General features: G+C 45.4%; 1 protein-coding gene across 2 annotated transcripts in view; it reads right to left on the bottom strand.

Moving 5' to 3' along the window:
* The window catches only part of nbas (NBAS subunit of NRZ tethering complex), an 89,117-nt gene that overhangs the window by 38,707 nt on the left and 22,910 nt on the right, over positions 1-27,500 (bottom strand). Inside the window, exons 27-43 of one of the 2 annotated variants that reach the window (XM_083535669.1) lie at positions 24,010-24,072; positions 21,311-21,433; positions 20,948-21,050; positions 18,218-18,444; positions 14,504-14,616; positions 12,480-12,593; positions 11,899-12,012; positions 11,030-11,187; positions 10,075-10,146; positions 8,911-9,093; positions 8,717-8,824; positions 8,451-8,574; positions 7,886-7,962; positions 6,500-6,637; positions 4,424-4,656; positions 3,984-4,094; positions 1,311-1,564 (exon numbers count right to left, since the gene is read on the bottom strand). In XM_083535669.1, the coding sequence (XP_083391795.1) occupies positions 1,311-1,564; positions 3,984-4,094; positions 4,424-4,656; positions 6,500-6,637; positions 7,886-7,962; positions 8,451-8,574; positions 8,717-8,824; positions 8,911-9,093; positions 10,075-10,146; positions 11,030-11,187; positions 11,899-12,012; positions 12,480-12,593; positions 14,504-14,616; positions 18,218-18,444; positions 20,948-21,050; positions 21,311-21,433; positions 24,010-24,072 (2,315 nt within the window). The remainder of the gene's footprint in view (positions 1-1,310; positions 1,565-3,983; positions 4,095-4,423; positions 4,657-6,499; positions 6,638-7,885; positions 7,963-8,450; positions 8,575-8,716; positions 8,825-8,910; positions 9,094-10,074; positions 10,147-11,029; positions 11,188-11,898; positions 12,013-12,479; positions 12,594-14,503; positions 14,617-18,217; positions 18,445-20,947; positions 21,051-21,310; positions 21,434-24,009; positions 24,073-27,500) is intronic. The other variant, XM_083535670.1, reaches the window with a different exon arrangement.

Below are 27,500 nucleotides of genomic sequence, written 5' to 3'. Positions count from 1 at the left end.
TTAGGAGTCGCGGCTTGACGCGTTTGTTCAGGCAGGTACCGAACCTGCAGTTTTTGCTCGTCGTAACAAGGTTCTGTTCATCTAGAACATATTGTTCTTTTTTTATAAAAAAGCGAACGAGCTGATTTAAAATTGAAATAAAAGCGAGCAGGTTAAAACTGAAGGAAATGGTCAAGGAGGAAGTTGGAGTTCGGGAGAAAAGTTTCTCGACGCCTTCCCTGAGATGTTTTGCTGGTTTTGTTTTAAAAGTTATAATCATGTAGATTTCCATCATTTGCATTTAAAAAGAATAATGAGTTTGAGGTGTTATGAGGGCAGGAACGAGGCTTCGGGAAACTTCGCAACAGTATACAATAGGTACGTTTACAGTTCCAGTTCCTCGTGCGCCTGCAGAACACCTCTGACCCATCAAGACCTCTGAAGGCGTGGGAGGTCTGGCACTGAGACGTGAGCAGTAAATGTAACGTGGAGCCTTCAGACTTGTCCACCAGCATGTTCCTTGCAATCAAATTAAGATCTGACGCTATGTGATGTTTCTCAGAATGTTCCTGAACCACTTGTTGCATTGTGGAACATAAAGCTCAGAGACAATGCTCAGAGAAACATCCATATGGACCAAAGGTTTCTAAGCAGAACATCTGCCTCCACGGCTCCATCCTGGTGCCATCTCTTCTCCAGGTAAGCCATGCCTACACACCTAAGTAGTTAAGATTTTGGACTTCTTGGATCTGAGAGGTTGTGAGTTCAAATCCCAAAACCATCGAGCTGCCAGTTGTATGAAGATGATTGTAAGTCGCTCAGCGTTTAAGGTGTTGGACTTTGGATTGGAAGGTCATGAGTTCAAATCCCACCACAATTAATCTGCCACTGCTGGGCCCTTGAGCAAGGCCCTTAACCCTCAACTGCTCAGTTGTATGAAGGAGATAATTGCACGTCGCTTAGAAAGGAAGGTCATGAGATCAAATCCCAGCAGTGCCACGCTCCCACTGTGGGGCCCTTGATAAAGGCCCTCTGGATAAGCATGCCTGCTGAATGCAATGTCAAGCCTTTGCTCATCAATTAACCTGAAGTGTCCATGAATGTCCAACACGTTCGGAAGGTACAAAACCCCACATATTGGCTAAACCAGAGATGCTGTCTAGACATAGTCTAGACACCACACATATCAAGGTCAGATCTTTTCCGTCCATCCAATTACTCTGCCTCCAGACAATCATAAGATACTCCGTGTTCTTCACGTCACCTGTCAGTGGCTTCAATCACACCAATAATCCATGCATCACTGTTACCCCAGTGTGGGTCAAACTTACCGTTAGCGACGGCCTTCAGCTTCTTCAGCAGTTTGACGTGTGTGTCGGGGCTCATGGTGGATGGAGGAAGGTAGTTGGAGCATGAGCAGCCCTCCAGCAGTGTGTAGTAGTAGAGCAGACGCTGCAGGTCCACACCTGCGATGCCTGGGTACACGTACTTGCTCATGTGTGTGTAGAAAGCCTGGGGTTCAGACTTCAGGGTCTGGAAAACGCCCAAGGACTCGCTGCGGCTCTCAATCTCTTTAGTGGAGAGTCTGAGAGGAAAGAAAGAGACACGACACGACACGTGAATTTATAAGAACTGAGAGTTCTGAGGAGGACACGGGGTAACACAAAACATACATGTCTGTCAGTCTGTCCTGGTCTGTATCTCAGAGCTAGTCTCTGTCTGTCTGTCTGAGTGTCTGTCTGAGTCTCTGTCTGTCTGTCTGAGTGTCTCCCAGTCTCTAAATGTAGAACTCTGTCTACCAGTATCTTTGTTAGTCTCTGTCTATCAGTCTGCATTTACCAGTTTCTATGTTAGTCCCTTCATCTCTGAAACATTGCTGATTATTTGTTTGGGGGACGGGGACTGAAATCTTGGACCATCTATATTTAATGTCCGTGTCTTTTTTTTTTTCTTCTCTAAATGAAAGATGAACAGATTTTGGGAAACGGCGCTCCGATGCTAACACGTGGGAATGTTGTACAGAGCCCAGCTATTAATAAATTACACCACAGACCTGCTCTGGCTGTCGGGTTCATCAGGGTTCACTCCCATAGTGGAAGAGGAAAAGAAAAAGAGAATTCAAACAATGTGTAGAACAAGAGATGAACAAGTCGTCGTCGTCTCCGCTGTCCCGCGTCACCTTTCTTTACTAATCACACAAGCTGAGGCCGAGAAGAAGCGCAAACACAGAGACAGGAAACTTTCTGGGAATGTTAGGAACCTAAAGAGCTCTGGAGGAAAATCTCTGTAGGCTTCTGTTCATTTTTAATGGATGACACTTCACTCGCTGCAGGAACACTTCCCTCAGTCCAGAGAGAGAGAGGGAGAGGGAGAGGGAGATGGAGAGGGAGAGGGAGATGGAGATGGAGAGAGAGAAAGATATTAAAGCTAAGAGAGGGAAATAGAGAAAGGAAGATGGTGAGAGATTGAGAAAGGAGAGAAATCGATTGAGATGAGAGAGAAAGAGAGAGAAAAAGAGAGAGAGAGAGGGAGGGGAAGAAAGATGCTGAGAGAAAAATAGAAAGAGGTAACAGGAGAGAGAGTGATGGAGGCTGTGAGAGGGAAAGAGAAAGATTGAATGAGAAAGAGAGCAGGAAAAGAGATAGAAAGAGATGTAGGAAGGACAATGAGAGATGTGTGTGTGTGTGTGTGTGTGTGTGTGTGTGTGTGTGTGTGTGTGTTTTCGTTCCGGTCTCTTAAAGGATAATATTTTACACTAATTAAGGCACATCAATTGTTAAAGAACCCTGATTACAAAACAAGGAAAAATTCACTATCCAGCCAAAAGTATTCGGACCCCTGACTTCTCCACCCGTATGTGGTTCTTCTCGAAATGAACTGGATCCCCAACTCCTCACCTCCAGTATCAAATCTAGTAGAACATCTTCCCAGAAAAGTGGAGTTTATAATAAGAGCAAACACGCACATAGCAACGGTCACGTGTCCACAAACTTTCGGCCATACAGTGTTTGCAACAACAACAACAACAACAAAAAACACGTTCGCCGCTGGAAATAATCGCAGTGCGGCAAATATTTACACGTTTGCGTTTCCTTGGCTGTAACGAGACCATTTTGTTCAAACAAACAAAGCGAAAAGAAAATCAAGGAAAGAGAATAAAAAAAGGAAAGAAAAGGAGAAGTTTGAGTGTAAATGAAGAGGTTTGGCAGCGGAGCCTGTGGTGGAATTCAGGGCTGCAGATATGAAGTGTGCAGATGAATTAAAGGGAGATTATAAAAAGTGTTTTCTTGTTTCAGGATGTAATGCAGAGAGAGAGAGAAAGAGAGAGGGAGAGAAAGAGGGAGGAAAACAAATGCTCCTGCATGCTAATGAGAACAGAGTGAGCCTCGAAGGGAAGGAAAGAGAGAGAGAAAGAAAGAAAATCACACGAGGTAACTGGTTTATACGCTTAATCTGCTGTAGAGAAGAGACGGTGCTGAGACGCTGCTGAGACGTGTTTATACAGGAATAAATCAAAACAATCACAGTCACATAAACAAGAGAAAACGAGGGAGGGAGGGAAAGAGGGAGGGAGGGACAGAGAGAGAGCAAACGTGTGTGTGTGTGTGTGTGTGTGTGTGTGTGTGTGTGTGTTTCTGGTTTGTTTTTAATTATTTATTTTGTATAATTATCTGATTAGTTCATTATTATTATTTAATTATTTAAAATGGATCACATTAGATTACAGTTAAGTGCAAATGTTTGTACCCCCAACACACACACACACACACACACACACACTATTATTAAAGTCTCTCTTACATTTTGCTCTATTGTACTCTGCTCTCTTTTTTCTTCTCTTCCCTCTCCCTTTTTCTCAATCAATCTCTTCTTTCTCTCCTTCTTTCTCTACTTTTCTCCATCTTCCCCTTCCCTCTATCAATCTCTCTCTTCCTCCATAACTGTTCCCTGAATCTGTGTGTGTGTGTGTGTGTGTGTGTGTGTGTGTGTGTGTGTGTTCTTACCCACTGTCGGTGAAGAGGAACTCCAGATGTGTCATATAAACCTCCCACAGCGGGATACTGTAACGCTGAGCCAAGGAGCAAGAGATCCCATACACACTCTCATCTAACGTCCTACACACACACACACACACACAGTATATTGTTAGCAGAAACACTACAATATGCAATACTACTAAAGACTACTTGTGAACAACACACGCACACACACACACACACTGCACACACACACACACTGCACACACACACACACACACACACACACTGCACACACACACACTGCACACACGCACACACTGCACACACTGCACACACTGCACACACTGCACACACTGCACACACTGCACACACTGCACACACACACACACTGCACACACACACACACTGCACACACACACACACTGCACACACACACACACTGCACACACACACACTGCACACACTCAGCCAGGCCGAGGATGGTCTCTTTCTTGTAGTGAGGGTCGTTGCTGAAGCGCTGCACGTCCACTCCTCGTCCGAGTCCTCGCAGCACCTGGGCCTGAGTGAAGTCCCTCAGACGCTCGCTGTACAGATGCAGCTGACCAATCAGAGCCTCCAGCTCCTTATCCCCCCAATCACATCCCTCACGCTCGGTCACGTGATCCGTCACAAGGCGAATCAGGTCCTTGGGATCGGCCTGAAAACAAACACACACACACACACACACACACACACACACACACACACACGGAGGGAGGAGGAACACAGAACATGGTTAAATAAATAAACGAGCTGTGGTCACGATCATCAGCGCTGATTGGTTCTGTCCTAATTAATATGCGTGATAAACTAAATAATGCCGGTCAGAGGATCGACTTCCTGCCAAGCTTCAGTAGATCACGGATGTTCATGCAGACGTTCAAGCAGATGTTTGGGGAACGTGTTGCTCGCTGTTAGAGGGAGATCTTTATTCATTATTATATTAATTATCCTGGGGGTAATTAAAGGGCATGAAGGGGTTTAGATGCGATTACAGGGATCAAGAAGCTGTAGGTTTCAAACGCAGGTACTGACTTGAGGAGAATGTGTGTGTGATACACTCTCACACACACACACACACACACACACACTATTTACAATGTCAGGACCTTGCTAAAGTCCTCAGGAGCTCTATATTACAGTGGAACACCCCTGAGATTGTATTTAATACCGGTGATGTCACTCGCGCTACAGGAGTTTAGCACCTGCGCTAACATGCGCTCACACTAACAGGGTTTGAAAGACTACTGATGAGAAGACACACAGCTGAGGGTCTCGCTAACGAGCTCTCCTCGTTACACACCGACTAGGGAGAAAAGATGAGAAGAGTGAATGGAGAAGTGTAAAGAAAGGAGGAGAAGAGATTAACGGAGACAAAAAGAGCAAAGGATAAGAAGAGATGAAGAAATACAAGAAATGAGAAGACTGAAGGCAGAAGAGTAGAGAAAAGAGGAGAAGAGAAGAAAGGGGAAAATAATAGACATGGGGAGATGAGAGAAGGGAAAAAGAAAAGAAGAGAGTAGAAGGAAAAGAAGAAAAGATAAGAAGAGTGAATGAAGGAGAAGAGAAAAGACAAGAGGAGATAGTAAAAAAGACGGTAAATCGGAAAAGATCAGAAGAGAGTGGAGAAGAAGAGATAAGAAGTGGAGGTGAGAAGAGAAAAGACAAGAAGAGATGAAAAGAGACAAAGAGAGAAGAGAATATGATATAAGATATGGAACTGCAAAAACACACAGCTGAGGGTCTCGCTAACGAGCTCTCCTCGTTACAAACCAAAGGAGGGGGGGATGGGGGGGGTGATGTAGATAGAGAGAAATGAAGGAAAAAAGATAAGAAAAAGAAAGAAAAAAAAAGAGGGGGAAAAAAAATGGAGGGAAATACAGAGAAAGAAAAGATGAAAAAGAACTAAAGATAGAGAGACTTTGGGATGGAGAGAGAGAGAGAGAGAGAGAGAGAGTGTGTAAAGGAGAGATCATCACTTCATCCTCAGTTTAACACACATTCCATCATGGAGTCAGTGCAGGTGCCATGTGACTCATTAAGACGCACCTGATATCTAATAAAAGTGGCACAGACGTAACAAGGTCATTAACACACACACACGCGCGCACACACACGCGCACACAGACACAAACACACACCTTTTTATCATACACTTTACATGTTAATTTAAATACAAAATATATAATAATAATAATAATAATGAAAATGAACAATTATAATAAATAATTAATAATAATCAGGAAACTGTCGAGATCATCTTCATGTTATGATGTAATAAGGTGGTGATCCAGGTGTGTGTAGCTCTAGGATGTTGGTGCACGATGTGGAGGTGAAGAACGTCTCGAGGTGAAGAACCTGAACGGTGTAAGTTCTCACACTCAGCCGTGGATCATCACCTTTATATCATGACCACGTCCCAGTTGATGAGTTGAAGCGGTCAGTGATGTTCTCAGAAGGAAACTGACTACACGGATGAGAAGAACGCTTGGTTTGCTTACCCTGTACAAGGGGCTGCACTTGTTCTTGAAGCAGGGAACCAGACGGGAGTAGATCTGAAGGGAGTAGTAATACGCAGCCAGCTGGAGAGACAGAGCTGAAGGAAGCTGCTTCTCAAAACACGTGTTTGCGTCCAACACCTGAAAGACAAACAGGATTTATTATTATTCATTATTGTGCTCTGCTGGGATATGAGCGCGCACACACACACACACACACACACACACACACACACACGACAAGACAAATGAAGGGGGGGGGGGAGGTAATAGAGAACAAAGAGAAAATAATAGCAGGTTAGAGAGAACATGGGATGGGGAGAAATAAAAAAAATAAATTACATGGCAGGACCACAGAAGAAAGGAATAATAGAGAAGCAGGTGGGGTAAGGAGGAAGAGAAGAGAAAGGGGGAGAAGAAACGAAATGAGAGAAGAGATACAGTAGGAAGAAAAAAAGAAGAGGTGAGAGAAGATTAGAATAGATATGGAGAGAGAAGAGAAGAAGAGAAAAGATGGAAAAGACAAGAAATAGGAGAAAAGATGAAAAGAAAAGAGGAGACACCACAGGAAACGAGAGATGAGAAGAGAGTAGAAGAGGAGTGGAGGGGAGACGAGAGGAGATGAGGGGAGAAGAGACGAAACAAGAGATGAGGAGGAGAGAAATCGTGAGACAAAAAGAGATATAAAGAAGAGATAATGAGACAAGATAAGAGGAGATGAAGAGATGAGAAGGGAAGAGAAGAGGAAAATGGAGAGATGAAACCAGGAGAAAAAAAATCATTGTGTTTACAAATTGCACGTTCAGGGATTACGGATGCTCAGTTATAGGATGGAGCAGTGTGATAATTCTCTGCTGTGTGTGTGTGTGTGTGTGTGTCTGTGTCTCTGTGTGTGTGTCTCTGTGTCTCTCTGGGTGTGTGTGTCTGTGTGTGTGTGTGTGTGTGTTGCTGCACTACATGCTTAAGCCGACAATGTTCTTGGCAAAGCAACAAAGTCAGTACACAGCCTGAGTCTGGGGTTAATTCATGTGAGCCTGAAGCTCTCACACACACACACACACACACACACACACACACACACACACACACACACACACACACACACACACACACACACACACACACACAGAGCTGTTTAACATTCCTCTCACTTTTCCCTTTCAAATCTCCCCCAGTCTGTTTCAACAACTTAAACTCACACTTCAAACACACTTCCAACAGAGAGGAAAAGAGAGAGAGAGACACACACACACACTCATTTTAACGTACATGTAACACAGATGCACACACACACACACACACACACACTCATTTAAACTTACATGTAACACAGACAAATACAAACTCCCACACACACACACTCAGATACACACAGAGACACAAACTCACCTGAGGCAGCGCGAGCAAATAGGCCAAAGCCAGCGTCATGTCCCGGGGAAAAGCATCACTCGCCAACTGGAGCAAAACTGAGAGAGAGAGAGAGAGAGAGAGAGAGAGAGAGAGAGAGAGAGAGAGAGAGTAAAAAAAATAAAAAGATAGACAATTTTTGAAATCTCACAATTGGGTAAAAAATTAAAGAAAGAAAAGAAAGTAGGGTGGAAGTAGAGAAAAGTAAGAAAGAAAGAAAGAAAAAGACAAAAGGAAAGCATAAAGGAAATAGGGAGAGAAGGATGAAAGAAATGGAAGCTTAATGGAAAGAAAGAAAGAAAGAAAGAAAGAAAGAAAGAAAGAAAGAAAGAAAGAAAGAAAGAAAGAAAGAAAGAAAGAAAGAAAGAATAGATTGAGAAAGAAAAACAAAAACAAAAAAGAAAGAGGGAGGGAAGAAAGGAGGACAGGAAAAGAAAGAAAGAGCATAGATTGAGAAATAAAGAAAAAAGGGAAAAAAGAAAGGAGGACAGGAATAAAGAAAGGAGGACAGGAAGACTCTCTCTGTCCCTGTAATATTCGAGGTTACCTTCAGTGGCAGGAAACAGCTGCTCTCCCTCACTCCTGGTCTCAGCTAACTTTCCTGTATGGAGCAAAACTTCTGCAAAGTCCTCGTGAGGGACGTAGTCATAGGAAGAGTACGCGTCATCCCTCTAAATAACACACACACACACACACACACACACACACACACACACACACACGTTTTCAGGCTTGTAAAAGGGGCGTGGCTTCCAGAGGTGTCCTAACATTTAGCGTATTTGGAAGGTGACTGAAGTATACGGAGGAACTCACCAGGTCGACATACGGTTCCTCAAAAAGTTCCTTGTAGAACGGGCTGCAGCCCTGCATCTCGAGCCCTGCGTTCTGATTGGCCGCTCCGACGTTTTGCGAATCCTGACCCTGACGAGGGACAGGACATACCGTGATTAGGAGACGTCTAAGTGACGTTCACGATCGGGAGACAAAAAAGCTGGTTTAAATCGTACGTGTAAGGGGCGGAGATAGCTGATGGAGTCTTTCCACCACTGGGAGTCACTGATGGTGTTCAGCACGGCCTTGGTGTTCATGGTGGTGGTGGTCAGGACCTCGAGGGTGCGGGCGGTGGTTCGCTGGAGAAGTGCTGAAGACTGAGAGACTGAACCTCCACCAGACCTTCCACCTCCACCCTGCTACAATCATACAGAGGATAACATCTGAGTTCATATTAAAGCCTGAAGCAGAACAATTAATAAAATACACTGCAGGTAAAAGTGTTAATTAACAACTTCTCACTTCTGATTGGTCAGAAAGCTTCTGTGCTGCATCTCCATCCAATAATCCAGTATTCACACCTAAACTCCTTTAGCCAATCACAATCCACCATTCACACCTGAACACCTTCAGCCAATCACAATCCACCATTCACACCTGAACTCCTTCAGCCAATCACAATCCACCATTCACACCTGAACTTCTTCAGCCAATCACAATCCACCATTCACACCTGAACACCTTCAGCCAATCACAATCCACCATTCACAACCGAACTCCTTCAGCCAATCACAATCCACCATTCACACCCGAACACCTTCAGCCAATCACAGTCCACCATTCACACCCGAACACCTTCAGCCAATCACAGTCCACCATTCACACCCGAACTCCTTCAGCCAATCACAGTCCACCATTCACACCCGAACTCCTTCAGCCAATCACAATCCACCATTCACACCCGAACTCCTTCAGCCAATCACAATCCACCATTCACACCCGAACTCCTTCAGCCAATCACAATCCACCATTCACACCCGAACACCTTCAGCCAATCACAATCCACCATTCACACCAGAACACCTTCAGCCAATCACAATCCACCATTCACACCTGAACTCCTTCAGCCAATCACAATCCACCATTCACACATGAACTCCTTCAGCCAATCACAATCCACCATTCACACATGAACTCCTTCAGCCAATCACAATCCACCATTCACACATGAACTCCTTCAGCCAATCACAATCCACCATTCACACCTGAACTCATTCAGCCAATCACAATGCAGTATTCAAACCTGGAGAAATACTACACGCTACAAGATGTGTGTGTATTAACAGACCTCTTTAAAAGCCTTATTTGAACAACAGAAACAGAAAGAGTCAGACTGTTACCTGATCCGGGTCGGCGCCGGCTCCCTGGGCCTGTGACGAGTCCATCTTGTAGTTTACTGCCTGGTACAGAATCTTAAATGAAACAAAGAATTAAATATTCAAAAGGTGTTTATTTCAAGTTTATGTACTTTGCGGGACGTCTCTCCGTTGTGACTCGACGTCTCTGTAAGGACTCGTTAAGTATAAATGATTCAGTGTTATTTCACTTCCTTGTTTTAGGCCGTGTTTAACACCCAGCAGACTCGCGCTTCCAAACCCCACGGAGAAGTAACACGTGCAAACAATGCTTTGATTGCGATCTGCTTCTTTCTTAACATCTACATTCCATATCGAGTCTCTATTCGCTCTTATAATGAGCTCCACTCTTCTGGGAAGATGTTCCACAAGATTTTGTGGCGATTTGCAGGATCACATTCAACCGTATGGACGTTAGTAAAGTGATGTAGGTGAGGTTCAGATTCATCCTGAAGGTCTTCGATAGGGTTGAAGCTCTACAGCAGGCCACTTGAGATCTTCCACTCACACACACACACACACACACACACACACACACACACACACACACACACACACACACACACACACACACACACACACACACACACACACACACACACACACAACACATGGAAAGCAGATCTTCATGGAACTAGCTTTGTGCACTTTGTGTCAAGCTGGAAGAGGTTTGGGTCTCCAAGTTCAAGTGAAGTAATCATTTTGAAGAACCCATCAATTAATCAATTATGAGTGAGAAATATGCAAATTATATTTAAATTAAAGAAATATATTTTTAAATTAAAACAACATATTTGACCTTGCCGTGACCTTGCTGCCATTTGGATCAATAGATCCTGTAGCTCTATGGAACCTGCGTTCTATCTATCGTAAGCAGCAGTTGGAAACCATGGGGAAAGAAACGTGTGAAATGCGTGTTAGAGGAAACACGGAAACACACCTGAGTCTGCAGAGAGCTGGAAGCTGCTAGAAGGTTCTGGATGTTAGCAGGAGGACAGTGGGTCAGAGCGAATGCCATGAGCTCCTGACGAGCCGAGAGATGAGTGTAGCTCTCGCACTGACCCAGCTGAGAACATACATCCCAACCTTGACTGTAACCTGGAGACAGGAAGAGAGACAGAAAGAGAAGAGGAGAGGAAAAAAGAGAGATGATGCAGAAGAAAGGTTACACCGTTTTCCATCACTCTTTTATTGGGAGCTTTTGCCGATAACAGTCAGAGATTAGCGCTCGCTGTTATACACACACACACACACACACACACACACACACACACACACACACACACACACACCACATTTAGCCGCACACTGCAACAAGGAAGCCTCTTCTGAAGCTTACACCCACAAACAGTTTGATGAAGACGTCCAAGTCCAAGAGCATGAATCACTGGAACCATGTCACATGGTCTGATGAGACGAAGATAAACTTGTTTGGCTCAGATGGTGAGAAGAACCAAGAAAATTGTGTATTGCCTACAGAAAAGCATGGTGGTGGTGGCAGCATCAAGGTCTGGGGCTGCATGAGTGCTTCTGGTACCGTGGAGCTGCAGGTTCATTCTGCGGATTCCAACATGTACTGTGACAGTCTGAAGCAGAACATGATGCCGCCCTTCAGAAACTGGACTGAACCGACGTGGTGCTCCTCAAGCAGAAGGTGGAGAAGTTTTTGACATGTTCACTGAGGGTGTACTCACTTATTTTTGTATTTTATTTATAGTCATTTGTAAACGCATATAACAAATAATACAAATTGAATAAATTGTCCAACCAGAACTATGGATGAAACCTACATCTGTGGATAAAACCTACCTGCAGCCATCAGGTCCTGGCAGTGGATGTAGGAGGCCTTGTAGGCGTGTGTGTGTAGAGCCTGTTCGGCCAACAGTGTGAGGACTTGCCCCTTCCTCTGGCTTTCATCACCACCTATAAACACACACACACACACACACACACGTGACATTCGCTCATCAGACCCTCGAACAGCATCAGCAGTGAACTGGACTGAAAATCAATTCTCTCAAATCTGTTCCTGGTGTAATGGACTCCTAACTCGATCTGCACTAAACCAATAAACATGCATCATCAATGCGTGTACGAGCTGGATATTTTATCCTCTTTACACTCATAAAAAAATGAACGTCTCGGGCCAGGAATCCGAGTCGTCTCGGAAGACCGCCGTCTCCGACGTGTTCCAAATATAGTCTGGGGAGACGGGACGGCTCCGGAAAAAAACTTTTTGTTTTGGCAATAAAATCATTTAGATCTCCCCTGATAGGTTCTTGGATGGAGGCTGAGGAACGGAGCATAGCGTCGGACTTTGAGACTCTGACATTAGAACAGTGAAGTTTCACCTCGGTGGTTGTTGCGTTATGGAAGGTGTGCACGTTTACCTGAGACCCGGAGAAGCCTGGCCAGCTCCAGCAGCAGGGTGGACTGTTTATAAGCCGTGGAACACTGAGAGACGCACTCCTTGATCAGCGAGAGACGGTCATCACGCAGTCGCACTGCAGACACAGAAAGAGCACAGCGCTTAAGCCCAGGAGACAGTCATATATCCAGGACATATCTGGACAACATCTGTCACAGGTTCCAGTATTCTGAATCACCTGCAAAATGAAGTGGAAGTGTCACAGCCAAAGCCAAAACTCAGATCTATTGATTCATATTCATCTTTTCATCACAGAAATGTATTGAGTGTAGCGCAGCAGGAGTGCTGGAGGACTTTACACTCACAAGAACAATGTGAACCTACACAATACCTTTATAATACCTATAGAATCTGTAATTTAATGGTCATTCCTTATCTCCCTCTTACTCACTACTACTCTGACTCATTACTCTCCGACTCCCTGTTCGAGTCGCCCACTGCTTTTCTGACTTTCTCCAAGTCTCGGACTCCCTCTCCGAGTCTCGGACTCCCTCTCCGAGTCTCGGACTCCCTCTTTGACTCACTCTCCGAGTCTCGGACTCCCTCTTTGATTCGCAATTTGATTCCCTGAGACTCTGACTCCCAATTTGACTCACTCTCCTACTCCCTGCATCGACACTCAGAGAAATTCGAGGGTAAATAGCAGGTCCTTGAATATCAATGTGGCGAAAGAGAAGCATGAATCGAAGCCAAACTGATGTATTCTCAGCCTTCGCCGTTCGCCTGAAATTTCAGGAGGAGGAAAAACGACGATAAACCAGAGATTCTGTCAATGTTTTTTTAAATGCATCGTCTCTTTCCTTTTAGCGCTGTGGCTTTTTCTGCCTGACAGCCCCATGTTAAGCGTTAAACGCTCCAAAAGCTTCTGCTGAAACGCCTCCAGTCCGTCGTTCTGCTGATGACAAAAAGGCATTTTTCCCTTAACTCAGAGAGCAGCCTCTTTGTCTCTTTAATGTTTTAATGGAGCGTAATCAATCAGCCGAGGATAAAAAAACAGAAAGGAAAAGAGTGAGATCTCCTGTAAAGTGATTAATACCCATCAGGAACGTCACGGATGATGAATCCGGACAAATCCCAGACCGTTTCCCGAGGAACGTGTTATTGCTGTAATTTCGGTACTCGTGAAATTGGAGCTTCGCTGCTGCTTATTCGTGTCAGGAGGAAAAAATGGCCTTTCAACCACTAAAGCGCTGAAGAGAAAGAAAAACAGAGTGCTGACCGTACAGCCATTTATTCAAACAAAGACGACATCAATACCGAGACACAAATGACTTTCACATTGGAGACGCTGACAGCTGCTGTTTAATGACGTGCTTCCTGGTGGACACTTCAGTAATTATCATCATTTTCTTTGCTTTCACTCGAATGAAAGTTCCAGAAAACACTTGACTTCTGACTGCTTCAAACTACTCTGAACTTCCTTCATTTCTTCCTCCACTAGTACCACTACTTCCACTTCCTCATCATCTTCCACTACCTTCACTTCCTCATCTTCTTCCACTACCTCCTCATCTTCCACTTCCTCCACTACCTCCACTTCCTCATTTTCTTCCACTACCTCCTCATCTTCCACTACCACCACTACCTCATCATCTTTCACTTCCTTAACGTCTTCCACTTCCTTAAGGTAACATCTCAAGGTAACCACTTCATCATCTTCCACTACCTCCACTTCCTTATCATCTCCCACAACCTCCACTTTCTGAACTTCCTCCACGACCAGAAATTTCTTCACTACTCCCACTTTCTGAACTCCCTGTACAACCAGAACGTCTCAAACTTCTTCCAATTCCTGAACTTTCTCCACTACAATTTTCTGAACTTCTCCCACTTCATGAAAGCCCTGCACTTCATCCACTAGCAGAAATTCCTCCACTACATCCACGTTCTAAACTTCCTCCATATCCTGAATTTCTTCTACTTCCTGCACTAGAAGAACTCCTCCAACCTCGTCTCTGATCTTCTTGATAGCAAGATGGATGTTACCTTGTAAAGGCAGGACTTTCACCCCGAACTCCTCGAGTCGAGAGAGAGCACTGATGAGGTCTAATTCTTCCTGGATTGAAGGAGGACAATCTGTGATCAGCTGCAGACAAGATCTGAGAAAACAAACACACGGATGAGTTTTTCTCTTCACTTTAACTCGGAGACTCAAACTGGTTCCAGCCATGTGCATAAATCCAGCTCCATGAAGATCTGCTTTTTATGAGTTGGATGTGTGTGTCTGCTGAACACCTCAGGGATGAACGTGAACACCACCCAGGACCTCCTCAATTCCTCACCTACATCAGAACCTGACTTTACTAAATGGCTAAATGAAATCTCGCACAAATCTCCATACGTTCTGGTGGAACATCTTCCCAGAAGAATGGAGCTTCTAATAAGAGTGAATGGAGATGTTCAGGAGTTAAAATAAAGCCACATTGCGTCCTGCTCCACCTCACTTGTTACACTGAAGCCTGGGTGATGATGGAGCAGTGATGATGGAGCTGAAAGGAAACAGTATGCAGGTCACTCGGAGTTCCAGGTCTGAGATCCAGCGTTCCTCCTGCTCATGTGCACTCCAGAGCTGCAGAACTGCACGCTGCTGATTTCTGCTGACGCACCGAACAAAACCCAACGCAGAAGATGACTGCAGGTAATCAAGGAGTAAACGATGGAGGAAATGGATTTGTGCGCACACACACACACACACACACACACACACACACACACACTAAGAGGCCGAGCACGAGGCACGGAGATTAAAGTGAGTGGAGGTTTTTACACAAAATGTATAGTGTGAGTTAAAACCCAGGAACCCACTGTTTATCTCTCATCACACTTTCAGTCCCTCAGTCTCTCAATATTTCTCTCCCTCCATCTCTTTCTCTCTCTCAGTTCCTTTCTCTCCATCTCTCTCTCCGCTCACACGCTGGCAGCTTCAATTATTTTGACATTAACCTGCAAGTTTGTTTACTCTCCATTTGTCTATTAAAGTCCCGAGTCTATACTTATGCTGTCCTTTTAGTGTGTGTGTGTGTGTGTGTGTGTACACACATGCTTTAGGTCTTTTTGAAGATATTTAGTTTTTGTACACAATCAGCCACTGCTCATTAATACTAACATTATACTAATATTAAGATTAATATTTACCTGTGTGTGTCTGTGTGTGTGTGTGTGTGTGTGTGTGTGTGTTTAGACTGTGGTTTGGTCATCAGTAGATGATGGCCTGATTACTGTCCTACTTTACATCTGAGTGCAAAAGCATCACTCCAGGAACAGAACCAGTAACAAAAACCTTAAACAAAAACAATGATAGCGAGAGAGAGAGGGGGTGGAGAGTGGGTGTGGTGTGGTATGTGGAGAGGGTGTGTGGTGTGGTGAGAGGGTGTGTTGAGAGGGTGGGGTGTAGTGAAAGGGTGTGTTGAGAGTGTGTGGGGTGTGGTGAGAGGGTGTGTTGAGAGGGTAGAGGGTGTGGTGAGGGTGTGGGGTGTAGTGAGAGGGTGTGTTGAGAGGGTGTGGGGTGTGGTGAGAGGGTGTGGGGAGGGTGTAGGGTGTGTTGAGGGTGTGGGGTGTAGTGAGAGGGTGTGTTGAGAGGGTGTGGGGTGTGGTGAGAGGGTGTGTTGAGAGGGTGTGGGGTGTGTTGAGAGGGTGTGGGGTGTAGTGAGAGGGTGTGGGGTGTAGTGAGAGGGTGTGGGGTGTAGTGAGAGGGTGTGGGGTGTAGTGAGAGGGTGTGGGGTGTAGTGAGAGGGTGTGTTGAGAGGGTAGAGGGTGTGTTGAGAGGGTAGAGGGTGTGGTGAGAGGGTAGAGGGTGTGGTGAGAGGGTAGAGGGTGTGGTGAGGGGTGTAGTGAGAGGGTGTGTTGAGAGGGTAGAGGGTGTGGTGAGAGGGTGTGGGGAGGGTGTAGGGTGTGGGGTGTAGTGAGGAGGTGTGTTGAGAGGGTAGAGGGTGTGGTGAGGGGTGTAGTGAGAGGGTGTGTGGAGAGGGTAGAGGGTGTGGAGAGGGGTGTAGTGAGAGGGTGTGTTGAGAGGGTAGAGGGTGTGGAGAGAGGGTGTGGGGAGGGTGTATCGTGTGGGGTGTAGTGAGGAGGTGTGTTGAGAGGGTGTGGGGTGTGGTGAGAGAGTGTGGGGTGTGGTGAGAGAGTGTTGAGGGTGTGGGGTGTAGTGAGAGGGTGTGTTGAGAGGGTGTGGGGTGTGGTAAGAGGGTGTGTTGAGAGGGTGTGGGGAAGGTGCAGGGCGTGTTGAGAGGGATTTGGGGTGAGGTGAGAGAGTGTGGGGAGGGTGTAGGGTGTGGTGAGAGGGTGTGGTGTGTGGTGAGAGGGTGTGGTGTGTGGTGAGAGGGTGTGGTGTGTGGTGAGAGGGTGTGGTGTGTGGTGAGAGGGTGTGGGGTGTGGTGAGAGGGTGTGGGGTGTGGTGAGAGGGTGTGTTGAGAGGGTGTGTTGAGAGGGTGTGGGGAGGGTGTAGGGTGTGTTGAGAGGGTGGGGTGTAGTAAAAGGGTGTGTTGAGATTGTGTGGGGTGTGTTGAGAGGGTGTGGTGAGGGTGTGGGGTGTAGTGAGAAGGTGTGTTGAGAGGGTGTGTTGAGAGGGTGTGGGGTGTAGTGAGAGGGTGTGTTGAGAGGGTGTGGGGTGGAGTGAGAGGGTGTGTTGAGAGGGTGTGGGGTGTGTTGAGAGGGTGTGGGGTGTAGTGAGAGGGTGTGTTGTGTAGTGAGAGGGTGTGTTGTGTAGTGAGAGGGTGTGTTGTGTAGTGAGAGGGTGTGGGGTGGAGTGAGAGGGTGTGGTGAGAGGGTGTGGTAAGAGGGTGTGGTAAGAGGGTGTGGGGTGTAGTGAGAGGGTGTGTTGAGAGGGTGTGGGGTGGAGTGAGAGGGTGTGGGGTGGAGTGAGAGGGTGTGGTGAGAGGGTGTGGTGAGAGGGTGTGGGGTGTAGTGAGAGGGTGTGGGGTGTAGTGAGAGGGTGTGTTGAGAGGGTGTGGGGTGTAGTGAGAGGGTGTGGGGTGTAGTGAGAGGGTGTGGGGTGGAGTGAGAGGGTGTGTTGAGAGGGTGTGGGGTGTAGTGAGAGGGTGTGTTGAGAGGGTGTGGGGTGTGTTGAGAGGGTGTGGGGTGTGTTGAGAGGGTGTGGGGTGTAGTGAGAGGGTGTGGGGTGTAGTGAGAGGGTGTGGGGTGTAGTGAGAGGGTGTGGGGTGTAGTGAGAGGGTGTGGGGTGTAGTGGGTTGGAGTGAGAGGGTGTGGTGAGAGGGTGTGGTGAGAGGGTGTGGTGAGAGGGTGTGGGGTGTAGTGAGAGGGTGTGTTGAGAGGGTGTGGGGTGGAGTGAGAGGGTGTGGGGTGGAGTGAGAGGGTGTGGGGTGGAGTGAGAGGGTGTGGGGTGGAGTGAGAGGGTGTGGTGAGAGGGTGTGGGGTGTAGTGAGAGGGTGTGTTGAAAGGGTGTGGGGTGTAGTGAGAGGGTGTGGGGTGTAGTGAGATGGTGTAGTGAGAGGGTGTGTTGAGAGGGTGTGGGGTGTAGTGAGAGGGTGTGTTGAGAGGGTGTGGGGTGTAGTGAGAGGGTGTGTTGAGAGGGTGTGGGGTGTAGTGAGAGGGTGTGTTGAGAGGGTGTGGGGTGTAGTGAGAGGGTGTGTTGAGAGGGTGTGGGGTGGAGTGAGAGGGTGTGGGGTGTGGTGAGAGGGTGTGGTGAGAGGGTGTGGGGTGTGGTGAGAGGGTGTGTTGAGAGGGTGTGGGGTGTGGTGGTACCTTGCAAGGTTGATGCAGGGGTCGTTGAGTGTGGAGGAGGAGTTGAAGTATTCCCGGGCGGAGTCGAGCGCGAGCTCCACGCTGCTTGCGTAAGCGACACAGGGCGCTTTTACACGGAACACAGGGCCGAGAGGAGGAACAGGACCTGAGGAGCTGCACTGCATCAACTGACCTGCCAGGAGAACGTTCTCCTCTCGACCTGAACACAGCAAACTCTCCACAAACACCTGCAGGGGGCGACAGAGAAGAGGGGGTGAAAAAAGAACAATGAATAGCGAGTAAAATCTAAATCTGTAAAGTGAAAGTAAGGAGAGAAAAGTGCTGGAACAGAAGAGTAATTTATCACTCCGCTCTTTCACAATGTCCTTCTCCATCTGTCTCTCTCCCCGAGTGTGTCTTCATCTCTCTCTATCCATCTGTATCTCTCCCTCACTGTCTCTGTCTCTATTTCCCAGTCTTCTCTTTCCTTACTGTCCCTCCGTCTCTCTCCCTCACCGTCTCTGTCTGCATTTGTTTTTCTCCGTCTGTCTCGGTCTCAACGTCTTTCTCACACACACACACGAATAGTAAAGCAAACTACACACCGCTGAACAAATGAACATGAACAACATCTGCCACAGGTGGAAAGTGAAATGAAGTGTGTGTATATGAGAGAGAGAGAGGGAGAGAGATGAAAGGAAAGCTCGGAGGTGTTCAGGTATCACAGGTACACTGGATGTTCTTTATGTCACTGTGCCATCTGCTGTCTCACACCTGCACGATTTCACAGCTCAGACGCTTCTGGTGAATAAAACAGAACTCACTGTATTTATATTCACACCAAACCACTAGAACATCTCACCTCAGTACACACCAGCTTCTCTCTCCAGTTCTCTCATAAAAACACAAATAATATACAATCATTCGTTTCAGGAACACGAACGCAGGACCTTCAGATCATCACAAATCTGAAGAAATGACTAGAAACAGCCTGGAAAACCGAAAACCGCTTTAAAGCTCAGATATTAACTACAGGGGACAAAAACTAATTCCCAGCCGCATGTGGATAAAAAATCCTGAATATAATCACATTTAAATATTCACAAAAAAATATTTATTTTACAGTAATTTACTTTGTTTCAAAAAATTCCTAACAAATATTTTACATTTGTTTTTAAATAATACACATTTTTTCAACATTTTTTGTCATTTTATATGTAAAAAAGATTAAATGATCTCATTAGATGTAAAAATTGAAATATCTTCTTCCTTTTCCTCCCGGCTCGATCAGACCCGATAAAAACGTGACCCGTCCCACTTTCGGAGATGATGGAAATAAAACAGGAGATGCAAACACACTCGGAATATTTTATTATCCGAACGCCGCGTTTTCATTACGAAAAAAAGAAAAAAAGAAGAAGAAGATATTACGAGCGCCTTCATTAGTCTCCATTATGGGAGGCGATATCCACGGAGCGCGTTATCCCCGACGCCGGAACGCGCTTAACTCCAATTACGCTCGCAAATGAAATATCAACTCCCACTCTGTCTGCGAGCCAATGAGCCGGATCTAATATACATCTCACCTGGGGGGAGGGGCAGGGGGGTGCAATTGTGTCCGTTTACTGGAGTTTGGACGAATTGATTAGAAACACTGCTGCACTCCGGCAAGAAGAGAGGCGTCAATCAAAAGATCAAAGAAAACGACTTTGATCTTCCACCTTCTGCGGAACCTTCAAAGATCTTCACCGGTATCAAGCTCCTACTCAACATACACAGAATTCTTCTTCTCCTCAATAGATTCTGCAAGTCATCCAGTCCTGCAGTCCCACCACCAGCCCAATGGATTTAACTCCTTCCACAAGTTTTCAGACCTTCTCACAATAATTAATGGATCCATAACATCTGGTCACGTTCCAACCACGTTCTTAGAGATTCTAGAGAAACCCACTTTCCAAACTGGCATCAAGCAGCACATTCTGCAGAAAACTCTGTGAGAAGATTCATGCTGTCCTCCTGGACCATGTTCAACTAGTTATCCATCCTCAAGAGTCTTGAAATTCATGGATGAGCTTGGAGAATTAGGTCGGCTTCCACCTTGGAAGATCAGTCATATTTGTTCCATGCAGACTCCCCTGCTCCTCTCCTGTTCTCCATCTAAAATCCCCTCAATCTTCCACCACTGATCCCTCTATTCTCTTCCTCCAATTCTATCACTGCTACCTCTATCCTCCACCACTCCACCAATCATCATTCCATCCTCCACCACTCCACCAATCATCATTCCATCCTCCACCACTCCACCAATCATCATTCCATCCTCCACCACTCCACCAATCATCATTCCATCCTCCACCACTCCACCAATCATCATTCCATCGTCTACCACTCCACCAATCATCATTCCATCGTCTACCACTCCACCAATCATCATTCCATCGTCCACCACTCCACCAATCATCATTCCATCGTCCACCACTCCACCAATCATCATTCCATCGTCTACCACTCCACCAATCATCATTCCATCGTCCACCACTCCACCAATCATCATTCCATCGTCCACCACTCCACCAATCATCATTCCATCGTCTACCACTCCACCAATCATCATTCCATCATCTACCACTCCACCAATCATCATTCCATCGTCTACCACTCCAGGATGGAGTAGAAAGTGTTACATCATACATGCATGTTTAATGAGACGTGTAACAGGTGTGTGTGTGTGTGTGTGTGTGTACACAGTACCTGGTGGCAGGTGGAGGGCTGTAGACAGGTGTAAACGTTCTTCTGCATGTCCAGTAGATCCTGCAGTAGATCTCTCCACACACTCTCACTCACTGGTGGATTTCTAAAATACAGCAAAAGAGCAGCATAATAATAATAATAATAATAATAATAATAATAATAAACAGCAGCAGCATTACATCCCATGAAGATATGGAGATACCTTCATGAAGATCTGCAATACATGGGTTGGATGTGTGTGGAAGATCTCAATTCGTGTATCTGCTATAGAGCTCAAACCCTATTGAACACCTCTGGGATGAAGTTGAACTTCATTCGACGTGTGTGTGTGTGATGTTGTAAATGATCTGGAGCGTGTCTTACTTGCGTCCAGTATGGCGGGTGAGTTTGACCATCAGTTGGTGAGCCTCTTCTTTGCTGTTCTGACTGTTTCTAATGAATGAGATGGGTTTCTGTAGACCATGCTTCTCCAGGACCTCAGCAACACTGCAACACACACACACACACACACACATTACCATCTGCCTTTCAATAAAACAACCTATCAGATTATCCATCTGTATCAAAAATTCATATAGCTATCAATACTGATAATGAAAAAATTACATTTATTCATTAAATACATCCGCTTTCCATTTTCCTTTAATTTAATTGCTTTCAATCCACCCAGAAGATCCACTGGGCCAGTCCACCCAAAAGATCCACCCAGAAGATACACTGGGCCCGTCCACCCAAAAAAAATCCACCTATCCGTTCTCAATCGATCCACCCAATTATCCGTTCAATCCAACCAGTCGATCATAAATCTGTTCCACTTTAAACATCCATGTAAACTCCCAGTCACTCTACCAGTATATCAACCTGTCAATGCTCCAATCAATCAACCCGTCAATCATCATTAAACAACCTGTTAATCTGCACTCAAACCTCAACTCAATTCACTATTTAATCCTCCATTCAGTCTAATCATCCCTCATTAGTCCAGCTGTCAATTCTCCAGTGAATCCCGTTTATTTGTCCATCCCATTAATAAACCTTCATCTCATCCAGTATCCAAATCCCAAATAATTCCTGCGTCCTCAACCGCGATTCCAGACAAATCAATTCTTCCTGCCACTCGACTCGTTTAATTACCAACTCGTCCATAACCATATCCATCAAACCGATACGTTATTGATCAATTTATCAGTTCATCCACTTATCCATCCTCATACAATCCCTTCGTTATTCTTTCCATCCGCCGTTACATCACTCACACACACACACACACACACACACACACACACACACACACACACACACACACACACACACACACACACACACACACACACACACACACGCTTAAAAAGGTACAATTTAGGAACGAAATGAGTTGAAATGAATCAGAGTCTCATCAGTCAGCGCAGGAGGGCGAACGGACCGAGATGTTTCATAGAGCACAGATGTTTCCTGCTTACACACACATTAACACCGACACTCATCTTCCTCTCGTCTTTACTGATACGCGTTATATTCTGTCTTTTACTCCCTCCTCCCTCCATCTGTCCTCGAGTTGCCAGGAAAACTCTTTACTCCTCCGCGGCGTTACGAAAGCTGTGAAAGGCGTGGGGCGGGGGTGGGTATGATTTCACCGACAGGGACGCGTAATCGAACCCGCGAGGTGGGGAGAAAAAGCAAGAGAAATGAAAGAATATAATAATAATAATAATACGAGGGCCCGAACATGCCTCCTTCATCACAGAGTTTTTCTTCGCTCGTTACAACTTATAAGGACTCAACTTACGCCGCTAATTAAAACATATCTGTTCCGTTCAATTAACAGAATTGAACTAATTAAAATGTTCGGGGGCCAAGCACCAAGGAAATAAACACCCTATTGCAATTCTTGTTCTATTAAGCAAACAGCCACACTAATTAGAGGGAAAAGGGCAGTAGGGGTAACAAAGTGGGCGGGGTCACAAAACGACACACGTGTGACGTGTCAATGGACTCAGCCCAGAGAATGGAGTTGCATCGTGGGTAATATGGTGACGTCATGTGAAGCCATTAGCAGAAATATGCTTAAAATACGTGCTTAGACATGGGTGTGTCACGTGCCATCATAGGCCCCGCCCCTCACACAGCGCAACTTACATGTGACCCCTCAAACCGCTCAGGACAGTCGGCGGAACCATACCGTGCCGCGAGACATCACGTAGGTGAAAGGAGAGGGGAGTCGGGGGCTAGGTAACGTGTTCACGTCACTAGCCCCGCCCCTTTTTAACAATACGGCGATGTGACATATCGAAACGCTAGTCTCGCTGAGGATGATCGCGTTCTGGAAATGTCACAATCATATTCATTATTATTATAACAGTCTATAAAGCCGATGCAAGGCTTTGTTCTTTATTTCTGTAAAAAAATTCTGTAAAACGCTTTAACAACAATTCTGGTCTGATATAAAATATCGAAAAACGTAATACTTGTGTTACAGCGTGCAAATTTTTCCATGAGTTACTCACTGTAGAGTCGCTCTGATGAAATCGTTACCAGCTCACACACACTTATAAACAGTCCCCTTATAATGATTTATAAACATGGGCTTGTGTGTGTTAAGTTTTAAAATGTGTGTGACTGTCAGGGGCACTGTCCCAGTCATTTTACATCACCCCACCTCCGACTAGACCTCACACACACACACACACACACACACTTTCATCACTGCCAAGCATATAATTTAGCCTTCAAGCGCAACAATAATTATACGCATTGCGATGTGAAGTCTCAGAACGCCTCTCAAGAGTCGCGTTAAAAAGAGAAAAAAAAAAAACGACACGGTGCAGGACGCTGATGTAAGACACCCTGAAAATAAACCGGGAGACGAGACAGCATGGCAGACCCACAGCGTCCAGACTAAACTCATTTCCTGACTTCTGGAGAGAAAAAAAATAACCCCACAACAAGCAGAGAACCTCCCTGAGAAACCCTTTGTCTTTTCGTTCTTCACTTCCATCCCAAAGAGCTTCATTTCTTTCTTCATTTCGCCGTGGCCTTCCCTCCGTCCTTCACTCAGCCATTACCTGAGATGTTTCTCCAGGGAGTCCACTTGGTCGTGAAGGATTTTTGTGGTCTCAGACTGCGGCCTGTAAGAGAGCGAGAAAGAGAAATCATCCATTCCACACTGACCTGAGAGAATTCTTCTATTAGGAGTTTTTTTTTATCCATTTACAGTTACGTTTAATGTCCTCAAAACAAGTCTGTGGACATCTGAACGTCTTTTTTTCCACATTAGGACCCTGTTTTCTGTAATATTCTCCTCTTTTCCTTTCTTTTACTCCTCCATTCATCCCTTCTCCTATTTCTCCCTCTTCCTTTCTTTCCCTTTATTTTCCTCCTTCCCTCTTTTCCTTCTCTTCCTTCACCGTTCATCTGCTCCTTTACTTTATTTCCCCCTTCATTCCGAGTTCTATCCTCCTCCTTTCCATTCATCTCCTCCTACTCCATTACTGTCTTCAATTCTATCTCCTCCTACCTTTCTTTACTTTCTTCTCCTCCTTCCCTTATTTCTCCTCCTTTCTCTTTCTTCTTTTCCTTCCCATCTTTCTCTTCCTTTCCCTTTTGTCTTCTTTTCCTCCGGCCCCCTCTCTTCTTCTCCTTCCCTTCCTTTCCAATTATCTCCCCATTTCTTCTCCTTGCTTTCTTTTCTCTACGTCTCCTGCTTCCTCTAGTTCCCTTCTTTCTCCTCCTCCTCCTTTCTTTCCTTCTATCTGTACAACACGTTCTAATGGTATTTCTGACAGCATTTCAAATATTGAGAAAGGAATAAAAAACACTCAGAGGAACACACTCAGAGGAACACACTCAGAGGAACACACTCAGAGGAACACACTCAGAGGAACACACTCAGAGGAACACACTCAGAGGAACACACTCAGAGGAACACACTCAGAGGAACACACTCAGAGGAACACACTCAGAGGAACACACTCAGAGGAACACACTCAGAGGAACACACTCAGAGGAACACACTCAGAGGAACACACTCAGAGGAACACACTCAGAGGAACACACTCAGAGGAACACACTCAGAGGAACACACTCAGAGGAACACACTCAGAGGAACACACTCAGAGGAACACACTCAGAGGAACACACTCAGAGGAACACACTCAGAGGAACACACTCAGAGGAACACACTCAGAGGAACACACTCAGAGGAACACACTCAGAGGAACACACTCAGAGGAACACACTCAGAGGAACACACTGCACCTTCAAACGGACCTCGTTTACAGATGTGAGGAGACGAAGTGGCGATGCAGAGAGACACGAGTTCGGAAACGGACGTGTTTTATGGTGTCTATTAGCAGAAGCATGTTGAATAGCGTTTACTGTGCATGTTTAATTCCAGGGCAGTGAGAATAAAGATCAAGGGGGTAATAGAGCGGTCTAATTACATTCCCAGATTTTGCTCTTTGAAGGAAGACAGACGCATGCAGAGATAATCCAGTTCATTAGGACACACACACACACACACACACACACACACACACACACACACACACACACACACACACACACACACACACACACACCAAACCTGCACTCATAAGGTATATTCGCCGATTATGTTAGTTACATACATACATACATTATATATATATACATACATACACACATACACAGAGGGAAAAATAAGTATTTGAACACGCTGCTATTTTGCAAGTTCTCCCACTTAGAAATCATGGAGGGTCTGAAATTGTCATCGTAGGTGCATGTCCACTGTGAGAGACATAAAAAAAATATCCAGAAATCACAATATATGATTTTTAAACTATTTATTTGTATGATACAGCTGCAAATAAGTATTTGAACACCTGTCTTCTTCTTCTTCTTCTTCTTTCGGCTGCTCCCATTAGGGGTCGCCACAGCGGTCTATCAGCTAGAATTCTGACCCTCAAAGACCTGTTAGTCTGCCTTTAAAATGTCCACCTCCACTACATTTATTATCCTAAATTAGATGCACCTGTTTGAGATCGTTAGCTGCATATAGACACCTGTCCACCCCATACAATCAGTAAGAATCCAACTACTAACATGGCCAAGACCAAAGAGCTGTCCAAAGACACTAGAGACAAAATTGTACACCTCCACAAGGCTGGAAAGGGCTACGGGGAAACTGCCAAGCAGCTTGGTGAAAAAAGGTCCACTGTTGGAGCAATCATTAGAAAATGGAAGAAGCTAAACATGACTGTCAATCTCCCTCGAACTGGGGCTCCATGCAAGATCTCACCTCGTGGGGTCTCAATGATCCTAAGGAAGGTGAGAAATCAGCCCAGAACTACACGGGAGGAGCTGGTCAATGACCTGAAACGAGCTGGGACCACCGTTTCCAAGGTTACTGTTGGTAATACACTAAGACGTCATGGTTTGAAATCATGCATGGCACGGAAGGTTCCCCTGCTTAAACCAGCACATGTCCAGGCACGTCTTAAGTTTGCCAATGACCATTTGGATGATCCAGAGGAGTCATGGGAGAAAGTCATGTGGTCAGATGAGACCAAAATAGAACTTTTGGGTCATAATTCCACTAAACGTGTTTGGGGGAAGAAGAATGATGAGTACCATCCCAAGAACACCATCCCTACTGTGAAGCATGGGGGTGGTAGCATCATGCTTTGGGGGTGTTTTTCTGCACATGGGACAGGGCGACTGCACTGTATTAAGGAGAGGATCACCGGGGCCATGTATTGCGAGATTTTGGGGAACAACCTCCTTCCCTCAGTTAGAGCATTGAAGATGGGTCGAGGCTGGGTCTTCCAACATGACAATGACCCGAAGCACACAGCCAGGATAACCAAGGAGTGGCTCTGTAAGAAGCATATCAAGGTTCTGGCGTGGCCTAGCCAGTCTCCAGACCTAAACCCAATAGAGAATCTTTGGAGGCAGCTCAAACTCCATGTTTCTCAGCGACAGGCCAGGAACCTGACTGATCTAGAGAAGATCTGTGTGGAGGAGTGGGCCAAAATCCCCCCTGCAGTGTGTGCAAACCTGGTGAAAAACTACAGGAAACGTTTGACCTCTGTAATTGCAAACAAAGGCTCCTGTACCAAATATTAACATTGACTTTCTCAGGTGTTTAAATACTTATTTGCAGCTGTATCATACAAATAAATAGTTACAAAATCAAACATGTTGATTTCTGTATTTTTTTTTTAGATTATGTCTCTCACAGTGGACATGCACCTACGATGACAATTTCAGACCCTCCATGATTTCTAAGTGGGAGAACTTGCAAAATATCAGAGTGTTCAAATACTTATTTTACTCACTGTATATATATATATATAAAAAATATACAAAATATTAATAAAAAGATTATATAATATAAAAAAAAAGAGGGTGAAGGTTTGGGTTCTTATTATCACATGTAAATTTCACAGGGAAAATGTTTTATTACTTTATTTAAAATGTATCACACAACACATTCATTTTTATAACGGGTTCAATTATGAAAATACTCAAAACAGGGTTTTTTCCCTTTGTCATCCATCACATTTCCCCCACAGAA

Source organism: Silurus aristotelis, assembly GCF_946808225.1.
Source record: "Silurus aristotelis genome assembly, chromosome: 29".
NCBI lineage: Eukaryota > Metazoa > Chordata > Actinopteri > Siluriformes > Siluridae > Silurus > Silurus aristotelis.
This window is presented reverse-complemented; position numbering and strand designations above follow the sequence as displayed.